The sequence below is a fragment of the Centroberyx gerrardi genome, chromosome 11 (assembly GCF_048128805.1).
Source record: "Centroberyx gerrardi isolate f3 chromosome 11, fCenGer3.hap1.cur.20231027, whole genome shotgun sequence".
Taxonomy (NCBI): domain Eukaryota; kingdom Metazoa; phylum Chordata; class Actinopteri; order Beryciformes; family Berycidae; genus Centroberyx; species Centroberyx gerrardi.
Window position 1 is genome coordinate 10028773 of NC_136007.1, and position 21864 is coordinate 10050636.

At 43.0% G+C, this 21864-nt stretch overlaps 1 protein-coding gene across 2 annotated transcripts in view; it reads left to right on the forward strand.

The window, feature by feature from the left end:
- The first annotated feature begins 5953 nt into the window (after positions 1 to 5953).
- kctd16b (potassium channel tetramerization domain containing 16b) overlaps positions 5954 to 21864 on the forward strand; it is a 91510-nt gene continuing 75599 nt past the window's right edge. Inside the window, exon 1 of one of the 2 annotated variants that reach the window (XM_071897143.2) lies at positions 5954 to 6791. In XM_071897143.2, coding sequence (XP_071753244.1) covers positions 5954 to 6791 — 838 coding nt within the window. Of the gene's footprint in view, positions 6796 to 21864 lie in introns of both variants that reach the window. The other variant, XM_071897144.2, reaches the window with a different exon arrangement.

Here is a 21864-nt window from a genome sequence, read left to right on the forward strand (position 1 = left end):
ATCGCCAGACTTCTGAAATAAGCTGAAAACCTTCCCAAGCAGTCTTTGAAGACACGTTTAAGACTGATGACTCACTCCATACTAGCCGGGGGCGGTGGAGTGTTTCTGCTCTGCAGGACAGGAGTTCAGTCCCGTCACCTACCTGCTTAGATGATCCCATGGGAACTGAGCTCAAGATATTTTTGTCTCAATGCATGTTGGTGTGTCAGAGTACTGTATACACTGTATGTCTAATGTTGTTATGTTTCCGTACACTAAAAAGCCATTTAGTCTATTATTGAGTCCTAAAATCGTAATTTTCTTAAAATAATTGAAAAAATCGGCCAGTGGGTTTAGATAATTTCACTTGCTTCCAATGCAAATAAATTTGTTTCAAGAATTTTGTATAATCAAGTGTCATTTTCTTGATAGTAGTGCAGTGATCTGCCTTATTCTGACTTTCAATATACTGAAAATTCCTGAACAAGTGAAACTGCATTGGAAACAAGTGGAGTTATCTCACCTCACTGGCAGAATTTTTCTTTTGGTTTAAGAAAAATACAATTTGAAGGCTGAATATGAGACTAAATGACAGTTTTTAATCCACTGAAACAAAATGTATTCAGAGACGCCTCAGGACAAATAGGCAAAGATGTACATTGAATATAAAGTGTATAACTGGTAACTGATGACTATTGTGAATGATTTCATGGTCCTCACAATAACAATGCTGTATTAGCTGCTGCAGCACAGTACAATTTCCATCACAAATAAAACACACAGATGGTTGCATAGCACTTGTAATTTTTTTATGGCTGACTGGCAAACCAGCTCTAAGCACGGAAACTCTCTCTCTCTCTCTCTCTCCCTCTCTCTACATGCTCCCATGCACACAGCGCGCGCACACACACACACACACACACACACACACACACACACACACTCACACTCCCCTTATGGCTTGCCTTCAGACGATTCCCCTCAAATGGTTTATCCCATCACCCAGTAACTCTTTATCCCCAAATTCAAAGTTACTGTCTGCTGAAACTTTTGTAAGTTAAGCTAAGCAGACCAAGTTTTAAAAAAAAAACCCATCCAAGTCTAAAGCATAACTGAGGCTTATTTGGGAGCTAATTTTGGTAAACACTGATCCTCTTTGAATCAACTGAAGTCATGCATTGAATGTCTGCCTGCTGTACTTGCAGATCCCATCTATCTTTAAGCCTTGGCATCATTCAGTCCAGCTCTAATGAGAGATGGAAATGGAAGGAATATGCTGCTTATTTCAACCATCTGTGGCCTGAAAACTCCCTTTAATAGTTTTCTGCACTGCGCAGGAAGAAAATGACTGTGAGTGGATCTGTGTGAAGGAAGTGGACTACTATTGATTTCACTTTCTCTGATATGTTATCCCTATTGGAAAAATGTTTTTTAACGAATGTTATTGCTGTGCTTATGGAATAATTGTTTCATCATATATTTTGTATTGACTACAATGAAATTGAAATGAGTCCCCCAAGATGAGAGACGGAAAACTAAGCAAAAGACTAGATGTCATAGCCCATTCCACTTATCTGCAGTTGATCATTCCATATTTCTAAGTGCCAATAAGTTTAGACAATCATACTTAAGTGTATAAATGTAAGTCTAGTCTCCTTTTCTATGAATGACGACAAACCTGACACCATCTGAAATGTGTGTAAATGCTTTAAACCCATTTATCTTGAACACCACGCAGGTTAAAACACATGCTAAGAATTATTTTGCAAATACTAGTTTTACCCAAATCTGCTTGCAACCGGCCTCCAAACAATAAACAGCTTGACAGGTGGCTCACGAACATTAAGCCACGGGGGAAATGTGTCTGAATTTGCGGCGGTGCGGTTGTGTGTTTTGCGTGCTTTTACTCCATTAAGTCAACTGCTCATCGGGGATAGATAAAGATAGATAAAGCTGAGTTGAAGTGAATGGTGTCAGCCCAAACAGGTTAACTCCTTACAGGTGGTCAATCATCTGCTCTTTAAATAGCAGCACATCGGGGAGCGGCGTTGTAGCTACATGTATTTATGATGAAGCTACCGCCATGGCCTACTTCTGAGTGACTGCACAGATCTCAGCCTGGCACACCTCCTCTCTCTCTCTCTCTCTCTCTCTCTCTCTCTCTTACTCACTGTCTTTTTCACTCAGCCTCTCGCCCTATTTATCTCTCTCTATCGTCTCCCTCCCATTGTCTCACTCTGTCTCTCTCTCATTGTCTCTTTCCCTACTCTCTTTTCCACTCTTTTTCTCTCTCTCTCTCTCTCAACATTTTTGGGATTCTTGTTTCAAAGCATTGATTCAGTTCATGGATCATAGCTGATAATCCACGACTGACCAGATCAGTAAAGGAAGCCAATATTACTCTTATGGTAAAAGGTTTGCAGGGCAGAAAGCACTTAAACTTCGACTTTAGTTATAATGGGAAAAGTGAGATAAGTGAGCAGTCATATCAAGACTCACAGGCATGGAAAAATACACTGTCATCAAAACCCACTTTTATTCATTTCAGTTTAGCTTCACCTGCATTTCACTGAATCTTTAGAAAATATGCTTCATGTTTTTTTAAGTGACCATTAATCATGTTATTTATTTCAGTCACAGACAGTGAATGAGTGAGTATTGGACACTGATTGGCAGATAGGAGTCATCCAATTTAAATAATGTAAAGAAGAGTTTAATAGGTAGTTTTAATGCTGTTTGACTGGAAGTTAGGGCAGGTTTATACCCAGGGATTCATTTTGATGATTTTGATAATTGATTAATGACATTTTAATTGATAAGTTGAGTGATACTCTTACCAGCACTTTTAGAGACCAACCAGAAGACTTATTACATTGTCGCAAGTACACAATATTTATAGCATAATGACGATCATGTTTATTACTCTGATAACTCTGGCAGATATAGAGCTGTTTATGAGCCAAGTTACATACAGGCAGGGAGTCAAAGTCTTAATAATATCCAATACTGCTGAAGTGCCTCTGAGCAACGACACCTACTGTAATTCCCATTGATTCATGCACCAATGTGCTCCAAAGGCTAGCCAACATGAACTTAATACTGTGATGCAATGCATGTGACTGATTCTATGCCCCTGTCTGTGAAAACTATAATTCTAGCTATTGTGTAGATGCATTTAACAAAATTATACTTTTCAATTTAAACAGAAAAGCAGTGACAGTGAAGGAATGTAGAGAGATGCGGGTCTTTTCTTCTGATGGTTTTCTCATGGCAAGGTCAATAGGAAAAAGTGGGCTGCTCAGCAGATGGAAACCAAAGGAAAATAAAAAAGCAGAGAGGCAGGCAGAGGGCTGAAATAAAAAAATATTCTGTCTTTAAACCTGTTTATGATATGAGCTTGCCTTAAGTGATTTATGAGATCCGGCTGACTGTGTATTTTATACCTTATTTTACTGTATTTATATTTAATGCAAGGCCTGATGTGGACCTGCATGTATGAGTGTGTGTGTGTGTGTGTGTGTGTGTGTGTGCGTGTGTGTGTCTGTGTGTGTGTGTCCAGGGGTGAAGGGTGGTGTAGGCTTGCATCAATGAGTGTGTAGGTAACTTACACTATTATTGTATTATCTGGTTGTCTTGTTTTTACTATTCCTGACAAAAGATTCTGTGCAAAACTAAAGTCGAGTTACTTGTACTTTATAGGTCAAGAGTCACTGTTGTCCCATGGCTTCAATGAACTTTTTGCTGTTTTTTTTTTATGTTGAATGTTTTTTTGTGTATGTGAATGCGAAGCATGGTGTCACTGGAAAAGTTCAAACATGTTCAGTCAAATTCCCTGGTAAAAAATAAAGAACAAAGAACAAATAAATAAAATAATGGCTTCAGTAATGTCTCTTTTTTGAGGACAAACCTTCAAAAATGCAGTTGAATACACACACACACGCCCCCCCCCCCCCCCCCCCCCCCCCCCCCCCACACACACACACACACACACACATACCTTGCTTGCAGTCTGGGTAGCTGTCCATGGTGCTGAAAAGAGCAGTCTTGAACAGAAGAAGAGGATGAACAGAAGGGGGCGCTGTTGCTCATTCACAAACTGCACGACAGAAATCTCACAAAAATGGTTACAACTCAGTGGCAGTTATCCAGCCATTATGATTCTGGGATTTGCTTTATTCCTGATAGGGTAACGCCACAAATGAATAGAAATAAAAAGACATGTCTATTTGGTAGTCAAAATGTGAAACTGGGTTCATAATCCACAAGTATTAGTGAATATTTTAGATGATTTTGGTGTGATAAAAGCATGTTTGCATGGTCTCTTCCATGATGGCTTCTAACTCGAAGTGGATTAGCACAAACATTTTGCAGTAAGGTAGGGCTACACATGCCAGTTCCTCTACTTTTTTTTTTCCACCATTCCATTTCCCATTCAAGTTCTGGGTCGAATAGTGGCATTTTGAGTGTTTAGCCAATCAAGATAATGTTGGATACAAACACCATCTGCCACAGTTTCTTTGTATGTACCAGTATGCATCTTGCTGTGAGTGCCTAAAGATGATCATTAAGTCAGCATTAAGTCTTTACATTCCCATATGGGAACGATGTAGTGGAGGGTAAACCCACCTAACCTCAGTTTTCCTATACCCTCTTTTTTTAGGCTGATATAAATCTTTATGGCATCATTAGTATACATGATGGTAATTAGCATCAAACTGATATAAGTTATATAATAATAGGGTCACAATGTAATCTAAAATATAATTGATTTTTGTTTAATGGTTGCTTCCTTATGATGATTACTGACAGGACTTATTAACCCATCTTTTTATTTTCCACTCCATCACTTCTTGCAGCCTGGAGTCGCCCCTTGCGCCTGTAGTACATGTATTTTTCCGTGTGTTTCAGGCGGTGGGGGAGGCAGCAGCGGCGGCGGCACCACCCTGCTCTGGAGGGGAGGAGAGGAGGAGAGGGGAGGAGAGGAGGAGAGGGGAGGAGAGGAGAGGAGGGGGGGGGGAAAGAGAGATGCTCGTTTCAGCACCGCGGACAGCTCCCGGTAAACCCAGCCAGCTGCGGGTCGGTCCTCCGCTATTCTGCAAAGCCCAGGATTGAGATTTAACGCCTCTTGAGGATAAGAATTTTTTTGGGAGGGGGATTTATTTTAATTCAATCCGGAGCAAACGATGTATTCGCAGTGACAGGCTACAGACAGACCGACACAGGACTCCCGGGGTTTGCGTGTGCAATCTCTGTGAAGTTTCTCGCCACAGAAAAAGGCATTCTCCCCCCTGCTATCCAGCCCGGGCAAATTGGCTGATGTTCGAGTGGAAGTTGGAGATAAAACGAAAGTGACAATACCATATCAGCACCTTCCTCCCTTTGGACTATACCCTAACAGAAGTTGTTGGTGGACTTTTTCTTTTTTATCCCGCGTTCAGCTGCGTATTTTTCTGGTTGTTATTTTTCCATTTTGCAGAGGGGATTTTCTATTTGTTGGCTATTGCTCCGAGAAGCAAATAGGGCAGCCAGACAAGTTTCTTTTTCATCCGGTGAAATAGGCTACTCATAACCTCCATTGGTTCCCTCGGTAATGCTCTTTTCCCAGGGGCGATGGGAGTCCTACAGTCACTGATGCAAGCCTTTGATGCGCCCGGGTACATTTCTCTCCTCTCGCAGCACTGATTGTTTTCCCCTCCAAGTCACCCATCTTAGGCTTTTTTTATTTATTTCCCATTTACAGAGGGACTCCCGGACTGCCATTATTCCCAATTTTCGACAGCTAAAGACTGGTAGGTGATGGCCATAGATCGATGAGAATTGCTTATTCATATTATTGTGAGATGTGTGCTGAACTGGAGGCCCTGCGTTTACGCACTGTAACCGAGGACACAGCTTAGGGCAACTTTTGGGACACTGATCCGTCGTTTTTTGGGTTTTTTTATTATAGGAATAGGGGGGTATTTCGTAGTTGTTCATGACGGAGACGATGGCGCTGAGTGGAAACTGTAGGACTAACCCCAAAGAGCAGGGATCAGTTCAGAACAGTTTCCCAGATGTTGTTGAATTAAACGTAGGGGGGCAGGTTTATTACACGCGTCACTCAACTCTGGTAGGCACCCCGAATTCATTACTGGGCAAAATCTTCTCCGCCAAAAAAGACGCGTCTAATGACTTGGCGAGGGACCCCAAGGGCCGCTACTTCATCGACAGAGACGGGTTTCTATTCCGCTATGTGTTGGACTACCTCCGAGACAGGCAAGTCGTCCTGCCCGACCACTTCCCGGAGAAAGGCAGGCTCAGGAAAGAGGCGGAGTACTTCCAGCTGCCCGACCTGGTGAAGCTCCTGACCCCGGAGGATTTCAAGCACAGCCCGGACGACTACTTCCACAGCGACTATGAGGACGGCTCCCAGGGCAGCGACCACCGGGTGTGCCCGCCGCCCTCCCTCGTGCCCGCCGACAGAAAAAGCGGCTTCATCACGGTGGGGTACCGGGGGTCGTGCACCATGGGCCGAGAGAGCCAGACCGACGCCAAGTTCAGGAGGGTACCTCGGATACTGATATGCGGGAGGGTGGCGCTGGCCAAAGAAGTTTTCGGGGAGACCCTGAACGAGAGCCGGGACCCGGACAGGACCCCGGACCGGTACACCTCCCGGTTTTACCTCAAGTTCAAGCACCTGGAGCGGGCTTTTGACATGCTGTCGGAGTGCGGCTTCCAGATGGTGGCCTGCAACTCGTCAGTCACTGCCTCGTTTGTCAACCAGCACACAGAGGACAAGATCTGGTCCAGCTACACAGAATACGTGTTCTACCGTAAGTGGCACATTGGATTACTGCAGCAAGCTGGCACGCACGCGCACACACACGCACGCAAAGAAACAGAGTCGCCGCTAGAAGGCACACTTGGTTTACACGTCCTCTTCTTTCACCAGAGAGAAAGAGAGAGAAAGAGGAAGAGAGAGAGAGAGAGAGAGAGAGAGAGAGAGAGAGAGAGAGAGAGAGAGAGAGAGAGAGAGAGAGAGAGAGAGAGAGAGCTGCATCTGGCTGTGGGATGGATGGACCTTCATGTTTCTAGAAAGGACAACCCCTCTTTTGAATGGTGTGGGTGTATGGAGAGGGGAAGGCCTTCCTGACAACACTTGAATGGCAACTGCAGATCCTTTTTGGCATGACTGGAGAGTTTAATCAGAGTTGGGTTTCCAGCCTGAGACAAGTGTAAAACTCCCTTACTTTTCCATGAGTTTGCATGACTAGCATTTCCATGACCCACATTCCTGACATATTCCTGGCCATGGTTTTTGATTGAGAAAGGGTTTAAAGGGATGAATGAATGTAAAACCAGCTGGTGGGCGCTATATGATGCAATAAGCTGCAGAATGTGTTGGAAAAAAAGCTGAAAAATACATCCTGTTTATGGTTATTTCTTCTGTAAGTGACTCATTTGTAAAAAAAAAAAAAAAAAAATACCATGACTGAGTGACTGACTGAATAAATTTCCATGACTGACAGATAGTTTATTACATTCACTGACACTCTATATGAAAAAAAACAACACAAAATGACATGTTATTCCACAGATTTCATGACCTGTGGGCGTCCTGCACCACCACAAGCGTCAAACTTACACGCTCAGTAGCATGGGAAGTTTTGCCTGAACCCTGTGGAACAAACCCAATTAGAGATCACTCCTGGTAATTGGGGCTAAGTCAAGGTGTTGTAATCTCTCCCTCGGAGCAACGCAACCTCAGCTCCGCACACGTATATCTGACAAGCCGGATCATGTTTTGATCTCACTGTGTTCAAATCTATTACAGCATGTTGCAGCATTCTGCAGCCCTCTTTTAGATTTCATTAGATTTAGTCACATTTTAGTAATTCCGCTCACTTTAGTTTTCACTTTAGTTTTTCATTTAATTCCGTTTTGCTCAGCAGAAACTTGTGACGTCTTAGTTTAGTTTTTGTCAGCTACATTTAGAGACATTTCTGAGATGGCTGCTTGCATTTGTATCGTAATGAGAGTTGAGTGAGTGGAAGAGGCAGAGAGAGAGAGAGAGAGAGAGAGAGATAGAGAGAGAGAGAGAGAGGAGTCATTTGCTATGCAGTGCACTTGCATGGAGAGACAACTGTTTGACAAAATTTACACTCATCTTTGCTGTCTCCCTTGTCTCCTCCTCATCCTTCCTCCAAGATGCTGAACCACTCGCTCCAACTCCTGCTATTTCTCATCTGGTGCATTTCTCTACTTCATCTTCCCTCTCCTTTCATCCTTTCCTAGCTTTCAATTTCCTGCGTTTCCTTCTGGCGTTCCTGTTGCTTTCCTCCCCTCTCTCGCTCTCTTTCTAGGCAGAGGGAGTCTGGGAAGGAAGCAGGTGAAAGAGGAGTGGTAACGAAGAGACGATGATGGCTTTTATAACGGCTCTCGTAATATTTTATGACGCAACAAAACACTCCATATTCTCTGATCTGACAGTGCATAATCAATCTCCAGCTGCTGCAATGAAACTGCCATAAGGTAGACAGATACGTACTTTAAGTGAGATTGTGAAAATGCTGCAGTTCGTAGTGGCTGTATATTATCTGCATGCTATAAGAAATACTATAAGAAAAGGCTTTCACTAGCTGGCGTGGAACAAGAATCTGAATCTCTAGCCACACCCACTTTAGAAATGCACAGAAGTGTCGGACTAACACTGAAAAGATAGCCAGCACAGTGAATTAACTATCTTTAACATGTTTTAGCTACAGTATACTGCCTTTATCAGCTGAAACATGTTCAATTTAAACATGTTTAGAATAAAGTCGTCACAACTCTATTTTGGGGGAATGTGCTGGCTATTATTCCAGTTTTTGCAAGTTTTTGAGCCTTTTGCACCTCACTTTGTCATTTTTTGTTTTCTAATGCACCTCCAGTCTGTATTTGAGTGTCAGGCTAAGCATATAGGGTGAAGCTGTAGGTCTGCTGATGTATTGTCTGTCAACTTGTACCTGCTAGTCAATCTTAGTGTCTGTTTTAACTTACATGGAGAACCAGATGGATGGGGTGTTGTCGCATAGGAAAATACATGTACCAGAAGTTTTAGACTTTTTCAGTGTCTGAGGAAAGTATACTTTTTTTGTGATTGACAATTTATCAGACACTTCCTAAATTGGCCAGATGTAGTACAGCAAATCCAACCCATCTGGTGCTCCAAGATAGTTAAAGCAAACTCTACAGCCTGCAGTATACTAACAACAAAGTCAACTTTGCCAGAAATAGAAGCACGGCACAGTGCACAAAGTTCTGTATATTCGCTGTGGCTTCGTATTGTTCGTTTATTTATACTCCACGCCAGTGGGGGTGCAGGAAGATTAAAGAGGTAACCGTAACCTCAGGAAACTGGAATTAACAGTGCCAAAAACTATGAGAATAACAATAACAAAGGCGGCGGTGAATGAGCGACAAAGGAGGCTGAGGGAAAATGAGGATTTAGAAGCTGTTTGTTCAATCACAAAGATGCAGATATCCTCTAACGAGCTCAGCAAGCCGAGCCGAGAAAGAGAAGACCACAACATGTTAGCACAGAGATGTAAACAGAGGCAGTTAACCGTAAAAAGAAACAGAGATGCTTTTCCACAAGGCAACACAACCTATTATGTGATATTTTAGACCAATCGCAGAAGCTTGCATAGTGGAGGCTGGTGTGCGAAGAATTTAACTAGTTTGTCCAGCAAGGCCAAACTAGTCCAAAACAATACAGAGCTTTGTTTTCTTCTGCAAACGTGACCTTTTGTCCATACAAGCCTGACGAAATTAGTTTCTGCAGCAAGTATACCATGACCTTAAGAATTATTTGCAAATAGTATTGAACCCCGTTTTGGTTATTAATATGGTAGTTCCTCTTGTGGTTGCTACGGCTTTGTCATCTATAAAACTTATTGAAAACAAGGGGTTCTCTGTTATTCAGCTATAGAACTCTGTGCCATCTATAATGTAGTCAGTCTTCCTATAGCGACTGCAGTGAAACCATTTTAAGATAGACAGCTGTGAAAAACTACTTTAGTGGCAGGGAGGTTCACACTGTTAAAATACAACAAAGTGAAAACAGGTCTAATTACATAAGTGTGAGCTACAACTCAGCATGTGCTGCCTAATGTTCAAAATGTAATTGAAGAAGCTGCCAACAACACTGAGATCAATGTGTTGAGGCAGCTGTCATGACATGCACTAATAATGTAGTGCAACAGTTTTGACTCTAACAGGCGCAGCGATGTGAAAATTTCATGTTTTCTTTGCCTTTAAAAAAAAGTTTAGTTTGAAGAAAGTTCTTCTGTAAAGAGTAGTGACACTGGCTTGTCTCTCTGCTAAGAGCTGTAACACTGAAATCCTTCTGTTTTTGGCAGGTGTTCAATAGAAAGAGGCGACTAGAAAAGAAAGTGACAGCTCACTTGAAAAGGCAAACACACACAGTATGTTGACATAGTTGTGGTGTAGTTTTTACATATTTCGTGAATATCCTCTATGTTTGTATATGGAATGTAGACTGTATTTGTAACATCCCCCTTGTCCGTGGTCCCAAACCTTCTTGTCAAACCTTTATCCCCGTATATATATGTAGAAGCTCTGCATTCATGTTCCATGGTCATTGCCAAGTAATTTGTGATTACAGGACAGGTGATTTTTGTTTGGCATCTTAAAATTGTGATATAGAGGTGAACATTGTTTCATATGTATAGGAAACATTTTTAGTTCAAGGAAAGAGGCAACTGTATGGCATCTACAGTAAAACCTACCAGTGGTTCTGCTCTAACCCACTCTGACAAAATTACTGTTCCTATCATCCAGATGTTAGGCATGGAAATGCGGTTATGGGCCATGTGCAAACATCCATCAAATGCTCATTACATGTCTGTCGGGAGACTAGAAGTCAATGAAAATGCTATTTAATGGCATTCAATAATTATTCCACTGCAGATGCAGCCATATCTGTAAAATACTTAATATCCTAAATACCATTTTCTATTCATCTTGTTCCAAGCTTTCCTTATTATGACTCTGGGATGGGGCCAGGACCGCTGGTTAGAAACCACTGAGCCGTGAATTCAGCGCCCCAGGGAAACCCACTGCCAGCCCCATAAATCACAAAAGTCCAATGATCAGAGGGTTAAAGAGCAAAAAGGAGTGAAAAGGCATATGAGCGATTCACTGGGCTGGGTCCCGGCTAAATGAGCCATGCATTAATCGTCTGCATGAAGCAGCTATGATGACTGGATGACTCTTGGCTCTGCTAACCCCCCAGAAGCCTCCAGCGCTAACAAGCCAAATCAAGTGGTGGTGGGGGGTGCTGATACACACACACACAAACACACACACTTAGACACACACACACACCTTGCTTATGCGGTAGCTGGCAGTGTGTCTGTGTGCTCCCTCTGCAGACCTCTTCTTGCTTACTGACAAACAACAACTGCTTCCCGGCTTTGTTGACAAATGTTCAGCTTGTTAGAGGGCACACACTCAAAGATGAGGGCACACACACGCACACACACACACACACACACACACTGGCAGTTGTGTATACATATTGTATGTATGCCTAAACACACACACAGGCGCACAAAGCCATCCACACACACACACGGGCAAGAGTGTGCACAAACACAGGTAACCAGGCACTCTCGCGCACACATTAAGGTACACACACACACACACAGGCAAATGCGCGCATACACACACACAATCATGCAGGGAGTTTGTTAAGGGTTGAAGTCACCCGGTGGAATAAATGTAGTCGGTGACAGTCTTTTGTTTGTCTGCCTGTCGCCTTTTTGGCACGCTCAGCCTTCCCCCCTCCCCCTCCCCCAGTCTAAACTCTCTCCATCCACCCTCTTCCTCGTCTCCCCGTCTCTTCTTTTTTTTTTCTTCCTCCTCTCCTTTCACTTCTTCTCATCTTTGCTCTAGTCAATCATACCCGGCCTTTCTCTCTTTTCTCGTTTCCCGCCTCCCCTCTCCCCCGCTTCATTTCGCTCTGTGCGCCGCGGGGGCAAGGAGCAGCGCGGCGGCACCAGTTGCCTTTATATGCCTCGCTGCACTGTCACGCCTCCTGTCTCACTGCCTATTCATATCTCTGTCTGTCTTCCTGTCCATCTCCCCGACTGTTTATACACCTGTATCTCTGTCTGTCTGTGATTCTACGCCCACTTATTATACCTGCCTCTCGCTCTTTGTTTGTCTTATAGGCCTACCTTGTGAAGGAGTCTGTCTCTTATTGACTGTCTGATGGTATGCTTTTCTCTCTCTGACTGTCTGGAGACTTTTTTTTTAAACCTTTATTTGCTGAGCATGTATGCTCTTTTCATCAAATCCCTGCTTCAGACGTATTCTGTTCAAACCTGGGAGCTGCCCATTTCTACCACAGTCTTCTGCTGAGTTCCACTGGAGCAGTAGTTGGCTTTCAGGTGACGTAATGCTCCCTCTGGCAGCCATGTTGGAGGTCCTCAGCACTTGGGCAAGAGTGACTTAAAACAGATGATTGTGCGTCTTAATGTACAACTTGGTTGCATCAACAAAACTGAACAGACATGGTAGCAAACACATCTAGTAGAAGCTGATGTTAGCAGTTGCTAGTCTTCTCCTGTTAACATTAACATTGGTTGCTTTGCTAAATTAGTCTGCTGGCTAGTTGGCTAACAAAGCCGAAAACCAGCTGTTTATTCAGGTTAACTGAGCTGACTTCTCAAGCTACAACTCAGAGAGTTTTGGAGTAGAGGCAGGACTAAACTTTAGAAAGGCAAGACAGATTACTGTGTCACAGTAACCTAAATCTGGAAAAAAAAATCCATCTCACTGGACGATTCACTTTTACTCGTAACAGTAAACTGAACTGACCTACACCCACACCACAAGACATCAGTATCTCTCTTTTTCTAGCCTGGTTGATTTAGCCATTATTTGCACACAGCCAGTTCTCCGTGGTTGGGGGTTAAGTGCTGTACATGCTCAGGGGCACTACAGCAGTAGTTTTTGAGGTAGGGAGTGTGTTACTCATTCACTCCCCTGTAACACTGACCCAGCCTCCACTCACTCAGCTCGTTTCTCTTAGCAAAACCCCTTTTCTCTCTCGTCCCTCTTTTTTCCTGTTATGTGTCTTTTTTACCTCCTTGTCTCTATCTGTGTCTTTTCTGTTTGTGACTATTCGAGTGCGGACCGGCCTCCGAAAGCCCAGAAGGCAAATTTATTTACCAATTTGTCGCATGGCTGGAGTGACAGATAATTAATCATCTCTTTTGACAGTTGGTTCAGCGGTATTCACCGCAGAGCCTGGCGGAGCCGACGACCACAACAGAACCATCAAAACAACAACGACACGACACAAAAAATTCAAACATTTCCACAGTGCGCTGAGAGGAAAGGATTTTTTGCCTCAGGATACATCTCCAGGCTTTACTGTTTACATCAGCTGAACATGCTAGAGTCAAGTGTGTTTCATTGCAAATGGCCACTTTCATACAACCATGTGTGCTGGTGTGTGACACGTTTAGCCATTAGCTTGTTACACACAGATGAGTAACTCCTTGTGTGGCAAATGTGTTCTGGCAGGTGGGAACGAAGGGGTTATGGTAATGGTTATGGTGTATGTGTGTGTCTGTGTGTTCGTGTGTGTGGCATGTGTGTGTGTGTGTATACGTGACCCATATTACACTTCCTGAGGCATTAGCACATCCGCTGAGCCGCTAGCTAAGCACACACCTGCACACAACCAAACCCACACGCACATACACCCACGCACATACACCCACACACACACGCACAAGCACTCATCAGCATACCAAGCCATTTCGCTCGTCCTGCAGCCTCTGCAGCCCGGCCGGTGACGACATTAGCAGCGGCGGTCCCATGCTGCAGGCCTGTAGGAAGTGATTAGCCGTGGAGCAGACAGGCCGTGACAGCTCTGAGGAGAGGCTTGATAGGGACAGCTGCTACCCTGGCCCCGGCTCCACAGGGGCTCCAGCACCACACACCTCCACTCTGCATTATTCAGACTGAGACATGGAGGCAGGAAGGAGAGGAGGGAGAGGACAGAGGAGAACAGGGAGTACCGGACAGAAAGAGAGAAAAATACTATTACTGCGACTAACACGACTACTAGAAGGAGCCTACTGCTGGAACTACTCCGACTATTACTACTATTACTACTACTGCTACCACTAGCACTATATGATTACTACTACTATGACTACTACTATTACTATTGGTACTACTACTACTACTACTACTACTACTACTACTACTACTACTATTAGTCTACTACAACTATAACTATTACTACTTGACTACTACTACTATTGCTATTGCTACTAGTACTACTAGGTTACTACAACTTTAACTATTACTATTACTACTTTGACTACGACTACTATTACTATTGCTGCTACTAGGCTACTTCTAATATTGCTACTACTACTATTAGTCTACTACAACTATAACTACTGCTACTACTACTATTACTACAACTACTGCCACTATAGGCTACTATTAGGCTACACAAAACTATAACAACTACTATTACTACTTTGACTACTGCTAGGCTACTTTTACAATTGCTACTACTACTACTGCTACTGCTACTACTAGTAATACTACTACTACTAATACTAAACACTACTACTAGTACTACTACTACTACTACTAAGACTACTACTAATTATATAGCAATTTTCTAAACACAGTTACAAAGCCCTTTGCAAAGGAGTAAAAAGCAAAGCCAGATAAAATCAACAGGAAAAGCAGTAAAAGCAAGATGAGATATAAAAGCAAGGCCAGAACCATAAAAAGGAGGTCAAATTCAATTAATGAAAAAAGCAATTACTTAGTGCTTTAAAAATGAGTCTTAACAAGTGATTTAAATGATACAGATTTAGCCAGCTTAAATGTTCATTCACACTATTGATATGTCGCTCTATTCGCACTGATTATTGGCAGCGTGAGAGCCTCCGATTGTATCTACGTCGGGGTCTCATGCAGCTACAAAGTTTTGCACAAGCAAATCATGTATTTTTTGCTGCTTTGGTATTGCCTTTCATAACGTTACCTTGTTTTGAAGAGTTAACATAGCTAGCTAAAATTGGGGTCATGTGAGCTTGTCTTTTTTGTTCCAATAAGAATCCTAGCAGCTGGATAAGCTGTAGGCGAGAGAGAGACTTTTGACTGAGGCAGGAACACAGAAAGTTGCAGTAGTCTCAGAGAGAAGAGATGAAAGCATAGATGACCTTTTCCTTACCAAAAGGATAACAAATTGCTTAACTCGGGAAATACTCTTCAGTCGGAAGAAACAAGATTGAACAACAACCATAACCTGTTTGTCAAAGCTCAAATTAGCATCAAAAATGACACATGAGTTACAGGAGGATGAGGGATAGACAGAGGTGAAAAGGTACAGGATCTGGGGGTGAAAGCAATAGAAAGAGTGAGTGGGAGAGAGCGAAAGCCTGAATGTAGTTGAGGGTAAACACATCTGAACTCACTGTGCCCACCGTTTTCATTTCTGAAATAGAGTTTACTCACCCTTTCAAGCTGGTAGAGAAAAATGTATAGTATACATTAAAGCGAGCGGTATCACGCTGAGTCACAGGAAAATATCTTTTCAAGAAAATAAAATATAAGCTAACCTGAAAATACAATATTTTTTGTGTTTACATTGGTGGTTATTGGTCTTATTGTGATAAGTGGCCAGAGTTCACAGAGGGGAGGAGGATATAGAAAGTTAAGGAGAGGCAACAAGGACGGAAGGAATGAAGTACGGATGGATGGAGGGCAAGTAGGTCATAACGAGAGAAGATAGACTTTCTAGTGTGTCTGGCCTCCCCTTGACCTTCTACTCTGGAAGCGTAGCATCTCCGATTCCCACAATCTCCGGCCTCTGGAGGATACGGGGAAGTATAGAGCTTCTGCAATTCACTGAGGAGAGAGAGCGGTGGAGAGAGAGAGAGAGAGAGAGAGAGAGAGAGAGAGAGAGGAAGACAATAGTGAGAGAGCGAACACTGGAGAGTCAACAACCGGCTCCCATAAGCCCTCAGCGTCCCCCTCCTCTCCTCTCCGTCTATCAACCCATTTTCTCCTCCTCTGTGACTCTTGACACTCCATTCTCTCTGCTGTGGTAGGCACAGTTGATATAATGCTGATGCTCTTCCCCTGTTGTGTTGGAATAAGTGCTCTGCGGTGCGGCGAGGTGTGGAGCGCTGTTATAATGACAGAGACAGCAGCTGGAGAGCCTCTTCACTCACTCAACCCACCGGCTGGCTGCTGCAATGCATCAAAGCCTCAATGGCGTTTGCTGTGTGTGAGGCCGGCTTGATTGGAAACACAATGCAAAGGGGGGTGGGGGGTGGTGGTGGTGGTGGTGGTGGGGGGGGGGGGGGGGGGGTAGGGGGGTGGGGGTGGGTGGGGGGGTGGGCGCAGAAATCCCATCACATCGGTAATCGTATCGTATTACCATACCAGTGGATGTTTCCATTGACTGAATGTCAAAGTTCAGATGAATGCCTGCTGTGTGTTAGATTAAGGTTTTTCTTTTTTTTAAGATTATTATATAAAGTTATTATTATTATTATAAGATACATAGTGCCAAGAAAAGAAAGTTTATAGTAATAACCACCCACATTTAAATCAACTTTTTCTGTGTATTTGGGATCACTATGAACCCAAATGTTATAGATTCAAGACTCTCTGAAAGACTCTGAAAACCCTCAACTCGGAACCTTTTGGAGCTATTATTTTTCAATATTTAGTATTTATTACAACAGCCAAAATGTGAATTTCACTGACAGGCATAGCCAGTGCCCTTGAGCCGCCCGGGTGTTTGTAGGTACAGCTAACACGCTAGCAGCCTCGCTTTATGCCTGTACGAATTACAAATAATGTAATACTTCATTTTTTTTATTTACTCATTTATTTAACAGGGACGAATGCATTAAACATTGTTTCATATATAAAATACAAAATAGATGCTATGCATGCGGGTTTCTAGCCAAAGCTAATTTGCAACCCGTCTCCCTGGCTAGTCTTTTGGGGTTAAAACAGAAAGTACAGGAACATTAAGATTGAAAATAGTACAGAAACATTAAAATACAATACAGTAACATTGATTGAAGAATTGATCATGCAGGGAAATTCTCTTTGTTCTGCTTGTCCCCTTTCGTTGGGTGGGACAGGAGGTTCAGCTACATCACCGCATGTCTGGAGCTGGTGGGTCGTCGTGTTTTGCTCAAAGACACTTCGGCAGAGCGGATGCTAGTGGACTGAGGCCCTTGAACCCGGGTCTTTCAGTAGGGTCTCTACGCCACCTTGCTGCTAAATTCTGACCAATTTAGTGTCTTAACAGCAGAAACAACCACATGTGTAAAAGTCAACATGGCTACCATCATGACAGGCTGACAAAGACACAAAATAGATGTTTAGACTTGGTCCACTGATCTAAAAATACATGTTTTGTATGGGAATTTATGGGGGTTTGGGTGGGTGGGTGAGTCTGAATACTCTGTACTCTATTTCTATGGTCTGTACTCATTTAAGTTTCATTCTTGCTTTTTCCCCACTTAGCTCCGCCTCTCATCTATATCCATACCGCTGCTTGCCAGCCTGCCTCTACTCACCCTTCATCTATCTTCTCCACTCTGTGCTGAAAAGAGTCTTTCATGATGAAATAGTCGCTCAATATTCAAACCCCTATTAGTACTTAAACTTCATGATGAAACTTCACGGTTTGATACTGTTTGGGATCATTCCTAATTCCATTGTGCCTCATTAGTAATCACATAGTGTCATTCACCCAGCAGTGCTCCCCAGCTTGATAGAGCTTATGGTCATACTGCTGTAATTTTATCCCAGAGTGCTTTACAGCTTCCTAGGGCAGAATGTCAGTGGCATTTCATTTGTAAGTGGCCATGAAGTCTTTATGTCCATTAACAAAGCTAGAGACAGTAATATAGCAACTCCAGAGGAAATTAACTTGTGTGCAAAGAGAGCACCAATTGTAACTTGTCATAAAAGAGTAATGTGTCTTGATAGGGTGTGCATTAAAATACAATATCACAGCTCCATATTGCTTGTCTGTAGTCTTTTCCAGAAAGGAGACTAGCTTACTCGCATTATTATTATTATTAGTTTTTTCATTATTGAGACGGGAGCGGGGCTGAGAGGGATACAGATAGACGTGACACAAGAGAGAAAGTACTGGCAGGATTTGATATTTACATATTTTTTGATATTGTTTTGGCATTTTTGCCTTTAATAGTTCACAGTGGAGAGAGAATGGAAAGATGGGAGAGAGTAGGGGATGACGTGTGACAAAGGTTGAACTCAGGACGTCACGCAGTTACATGGTTTGCGTTGTGGAAGAAAACTCAGGATGAGAGACTGGCAGTTTGACAGGTTTATTCAATCTGAAGGTTGGGAGGCGAGGAACTCAAAATCTGGGTGATTACACAGAGTTTTATAGTGTTGAATATTCATGATTATGTCAATACAGACATACATTTGGGCATTTGCACATTCCAGGCTCACAGTTCTATGAGAAACACACAAGATTTTACTTTTAGAGTTTAATCTTATAATGATGAAGCAGAGTTGAGGTGTAAATATGGGTCAAAGGTTACATATAGGAGTATTGCTTAGTATAGGTACGTTTCCATTTCTTCCTCAACAGCATCTTAGCCTGGTGAACTAGGATGCCTGGATTAGACTTTTGGTCAGTACAGGTACATATGGTTCCAGACGAGAGCGTCTTAGCCATTATAACATATCCCGATCACTAGAAAAGGGAGCATGTTAAAATAGTTAAATAGTCTTTAGCATAACATCACACAGTATACCTGAACTTATGCCACTGCAGAGGATCATTTCGAACTCCAATATTGTGTCGCATTAGTAATCCCTTGGTGTCATTTCAGAGTGCTCAACTGCTTGCTAGAGCATACTGTCATCGCCATTTCATTCCTAAGTGGCTGTGAAGCTCTCTGTCCATTAAAAAAAAAACCATAGGCATAAGCATGCAAGGCACACACACATGCACACACGATGGAAGTTTGCTTATGCAAACAGCTCACCAATGAAAAATGACTCTCATTAGGGAAGAGATTATAGATCAGCCCGCTCACTTAAACACACTTACTTAACATCTGCAATATTTCCCGCTGTTGTGTTGAATCGCTTTTGCCTATTAACCTAGAGTAGGGAGAGATGGGGGAGGGAGAGATATTTAACTGTTGCAACCCATATTAGTGTGATGGATAAGCAGTATTTTATGTTTAGTGCTACTGGCTTGACGGCAAAATGATGTACACCGAGCGCAGGAAACATTAGGAGCACCAACCTAATATTGAGCTGCACCTCAAGCCACCTCACAGCCCTAAAGTTCCTACTTTAATCTGTCTCCTTCCTTTCATCTGTAACTCCCCTTCACGGCTGAAGTGGATTTACTGGGTGAAATCAAAGAGGGATCATTGTTTTCACCTGGATTTACCTGTTCAGTCCTCTTCTGTTCCTGGAAAGAGCAGACACTATTGTGTTTTATAGCAATAAAACCTGAGCGGAGGTTGTGTACATTAATCATGGGTGGGACTGTGATGCAGTAACCACAGGGAGAGTAAAGTAATACATACATAAGAATAAAAAACAAGAGAGATCGCTAATTGCCTCCCTTGTTACCACTAAAATTTGGATTGTAAGCAGCATGGTACGCATCTTTGACCAATCAGATTGCTTTGCTGAAATGCCCAGAAGTCTATAACATTACAACACATCTCATTTGGTTGTGAATGATCAAACAAACATCCAGTTGGCTTGAGGAGTTTGTGATTAATGGGTTTTGTGTTTTCTGTCTCATAGCAGTTACGATTTATAGAATACGAGAGCATCCGATTTCATCCCATCTAGCCCACGCTCCTGTTTACTATTCACGCTGTAATGAATTATTGAGAGCTGTTTATGGAGTATGGCACAGTCTCTGGCAGCCATGTATAGAGGGCCGGGCTGTTTGTTTGCGAAAGTAATGGCTTGCTACCTGGGGTCCTGTGCACACATACATGTGTAATGGCTTGGTAACTGTAGGCCGATATTAGCTGTGAGTAGATAATGATTTGCTGGCCGGGAATCTGTGTTAGCCGTGTGATTATGGTCTGCAGACAGGAGGTCTGTTTGTAAATTGGTTCTGAGGACAACATCACATGCATCAGGGCATAAACACTCATATGCATGGTCTCATATATACACACACACACACGCACACACACACGAAGATGAGATTGGACAGCATGCCCTAGCCTAGAGACACAATTGTTTACTACAGCATCAACCTGGCCAAAGCTTTAGGGGGATTAGTAAGCACGGTGTGTTTGCATATGTGTGTGTATGCATGCATTTATGTGTGTGTGCATTTGCATGTGAGTGCTTGCACGTGCGTGTGTGTATATTCCCTGATGTGTGTGCTGCCTACCTACCTTCCTACCTGCGGAGCCTGTTTGTGTCTGCATGCAGGCACCGCCCATACAATACGTGCCAGCTTAGATGTGATCTTCGGCGTGCGGTGGGCCTCATTTGTATGTGCACATGCTCATGTGTGCTGGGATGAGGAACAAGCAAATGGAGCAAGACAATTATCAACATCCATCACCTCAGAAACTCATTTTAGCCAATTAACGCTGTTATGGGCTGACATTTGGGTGCAATGTTCCCCTTTAATCATTATGGGTCTCTCTTTCACGCACGCACACGCATGCACACACACTACACACACACACACACACACACACGCACTGCACTTTAAGCTGTTAAAACAGTGGGATCAGAGCAATAATGTAGCTGTCTCATAATATAATGATCTGTCCTCGTTGAAGAGCAAATCTCATTCATCCTGATTAGGACTTTGTGTGTACGGTGTGTGTGTGTGTGTGTGTGTGTGTGTGTGTGTGTGTGTGTCTGTGTGTGTGTGTGTGGGTACGTGTGTGAGGTGGAATAGAGGACACCGGCCTTTTCAGCTCTCACTCTTCTCTCTTCATGTAACACCCAATAAAGAGTGTCACTTTGCCTCTCCCTTCGCTCTCCCACTCTCAAACCTCGCCTTCCCTTTGGAGAAGCTCCTCGTCTCCTTCTCTGCTTCACCCAGCTCCACGTCTCTTTCACGCGTGTCCCCCCCCACAGTCTGAATCCACTCCATGAATATACTATTAGTTATGCTTGTTTTATTCTTACAAAAGAGTGTACGGTTGGAAAGACGTGGCAGATTGTGCAGGCAAACAAAGCAAAAAATAGGCTCAGAAACAAACAAAGAAAAAGAAAAATATGCGTATTAAGTTATTCAGCCAATGAGCCAAAACTGAAGACTTAGAATAAATATTCAGAGCAGGCTTGTTAGAAAGAGACTTTGCTTTGGAACTCAAAATCTTTTCAAAGTTTTTTTGGCTCATTGGTTAATACCTTCAGTCCTCGAGGGGCATAAGCGGGCTTTGCGATGTTTGGCGTTTGATTCTCGTCTAGTTCGACTGATTAGATGTTTTGTGTTCTCTCTCACTTAGAGCATCAAAATGCTGCGCTGATAGCTGCACCACATGGGCCTTCTGGGTATTCTGGGAACTGTGTGGAGCTTTGGATTAAAGCGTCCACCAAACGGCATATATTATATACCACCAAATGGCATTTTATATGCTGTAAAAGAGCATACATATAAAAGAGGAGGCAGAAAGAAGAACAGGAGGTGGTGGTGGGAGAAGACAGAGGCAGGGAAGGGTGATGTGAGGACAGAATAGAGCAAAAAGGAGAGGAGAAAGACGAGAAGAAGAGATGAAAGGAGCATTTCTTCCTCCCACTACTCTGTTACAGATACACACAGGCCATCCAGTGTTGTCGGGCACAGCT